This window comes from Perkinsus marinus, assembly GCF_000006405.1.
Source record: "Perkinsus marinus ATCC 50983 genomic scaffold scf_1104296958982, whole genome shotgun sequence".
In the NCBI taxonomy this organism is placed as follows: Eukaryota; Perkinsozoa; order Perkinsida; family Perkinsidae; genus Perkinsus; species Perkinsus marinus.
In genome coordinates this window covers 125-2,541 of record NW_003206573.1, presented here as the reverse complement: position 1 = coordinate 2,541, position 2,417 = coordinate 125, and the positions used below count along the sequence as shown (strand labels likewise).

General features: G+C 48.0%; 1 protein-coding gene across 1 annotated transcript; it reads right to left on the bottom strand.

Moving 5' to 3' along the window:
* Nucleotides 1-301: 301 nt before the first annotated feature.
* Pmar_PMAR009301 (hypothetical protein) lies at nucleotides 302-1,315 on the bottom strand (the record flags this gene model as incomplete). Its single annotated transcript, XM_002773325.1, has 1 exon — nucleotides 302-1,315. A coding segment is annotated over one exon (810 nt), but the record flags the coding sequence as incomplete, so codon positions are not given.
* Nucleotides 1,316-2,417: the final 1,102 nt, after the last annotated feature.

The window sequence follows — 2,417 nt, the reverse complement described above, 5'->3', positions numbered from 1 at the left end:
CCTGAGCCGCAAGATGACACTCGTTGTGGTGGCTGTGCACGAGTCCAAAAGCCGGATATGCTAGGAATATGTGGAGGGGTGTAGTAAGAAAGGAATTAAATAGCTTACGCCGTTGAGTCAAGAATCCTAACTGATTCACACTGACTGGCCGATTGCTTATGGGGTAGCTGAATCAGCACCGAAAAGGTAAACGTCTTTGTAGTAGCGTGGGGCTCGAGCACAATCCTTCCCAGGTAATCACTGACAGTAACAACTCAGGTTCGATACAAGACTCGAAGTTACTGAGTGAGAATGAAGATGATAACAGCGTTGTTCTATGGATCAAAGAGAATGGACAACTCGCAAGTTTGCCATGAACAATGCGGCATGCGAGTGCGTTTCCCGACGGACTGTATGTTAAGGACAGCCTCAACATAAAGACCTCTGCAAAAGCCAGAATAATAACGCTGTTTCTTAAATAATAGCGCTCGTATACGACGACATAGGCTGAGCAAGGCTCGTAACATTAGAGGTCGCACGCCTTGAGGACAATATCCGGAGGAGTAGGATATGAAGGGTCGAAACCAGGTATCCATGGACCATGGTGTATGGTCAAAGTATCACGGAATAGATCCAAGGTCATGGCCTTTCCCGTCATCCACCAATCCTCTTGACCAACTTGTGTGCGATTGTCCATAAGAGAGAGTAGAACATCCAACCCTTTCTCCCCTCTTTTCAATACCGAAATATTGAAGGGATAGTTTACTGTGTCCGCTACCGATTGGAATTCCTTCACGGGGATGCCATCAGTGTAGACGACCATGTGCGTAGCATCAGAGCGAAGGGCCACACTTAAGCCCTTGCCGTGAGCAAATTGGCAAAAATGATGATTCACAGGCTGAAGACACGCGCCATAGGTCAAGCGTATCTCAGGCTCACCGTTCATCACAATCTCAGATTGGCCGTGGCTGCGAGGTGAGTACAACATACGGGTCAAGGTTTTGACGCCCAGACCCATGGAGGTAGCGAATGCTTTAACACGATAGGTTTCCGGTAGCCGTAAGTCCAGCATATCTGGTGATTCAACCGGTGACGATAAATACCTCAGTCGGTTATCTTCAAATGCTGCGAGGGTATTGTTCTCCGTTAGTCCAAAAAATTTAAAATTACCGAAGGTCCACCTATATTGCCACTTGTATCTGGTCGGTCTGAACGTCATAATAAGCTTGGACGGAGCATCCTTCTCAGCACAGTACATACCGCGAGGCCCCTCATAGGCCGCTGACAGCCATGGGACAGTTGGAAACAAGAAGATTACAACGATATAGGTAGATGGGAGAGCCATGCAAGGTGGAACGAAGCTGTGAAAACAGTACACCCTCAACATCATTAGATACGGGGAACCCGTATGGCTACACTGAAGTACTCAATGACTTAAACTAAGCATTAGATCTAGAATATATTGATAACTGCGATCCAATCATCAAGTGATTCGTGCCACGGTTTCGCATGCAGTGAAGCTGTTGCTTGGTCGTGATTCAAAGTCGATAACACGAGTCTTAATCTCTTCGGAGGGATGGATGATTAGCTATTCACATGCAATCGCGCACGATGGGTGGGAGCAGTAACACTTTCCCCTCTTGTTACGTACTCGTGGTCGAGCCATTCACCCACGGTGAGAAACCCAATACTTGCATCTGCGCTTGATGATGAGTTTGTCATCAGAAGATGTTTTTAGCTTGCTATCAAAGTCCAATGAACTGCTGATGTTACTAAAGGAAAAGGTCTCTCCGGAGCCTCCCTCATCCCCGAGCCCTCCTGCTCTACTAGTATCGATCAACTCGCGTACTTCACGTAAAGCGCTACCGATGAACAAGATTCCGCACAACCTTGTGCGGCATGAACTAGCCACAGACCGTACACGTATAGATCGACTATGAAAGGCTGAGGAAAGTCAGGACAGACAGGAATTCTGTCATAGAATCACCGTTGGAGGCGACTGCTCGGATCGTCGTAGTGGTACCTCCACGCGCGACGCTCTGAATCAACGTTGGTTATCTATTGATGATGAAAAGTAGTACCATGAACTTGATTGTATATTGAACAAAGTCTCGGCGACGCCAATACTGACTCCGATTTGACTCGAACACCACGCCCTGCATGGCATGCACCGGCTGCAATGATTGCGGCCTGCCATCCTAGGGTTTTTTCGGGCCAATCCGGCTCTGGCGAACCGGCAAGTGGAACCTCATATTTGACTTTCAGGGACCACTTCTCCTGCGCATCAATTCCGTTCTTGACTGGAGTCTATGTCTGCATTGGGAGCATACGTCGAGCCTACGAGTTGACCAAGCTGATGCCGAAAGGTCCTGTGGTCTTCTGGCTTATTCGTCTGAGGTTGGAAGAGTTGGTTCGTGATCATCTGCCTGAGTTCTCAA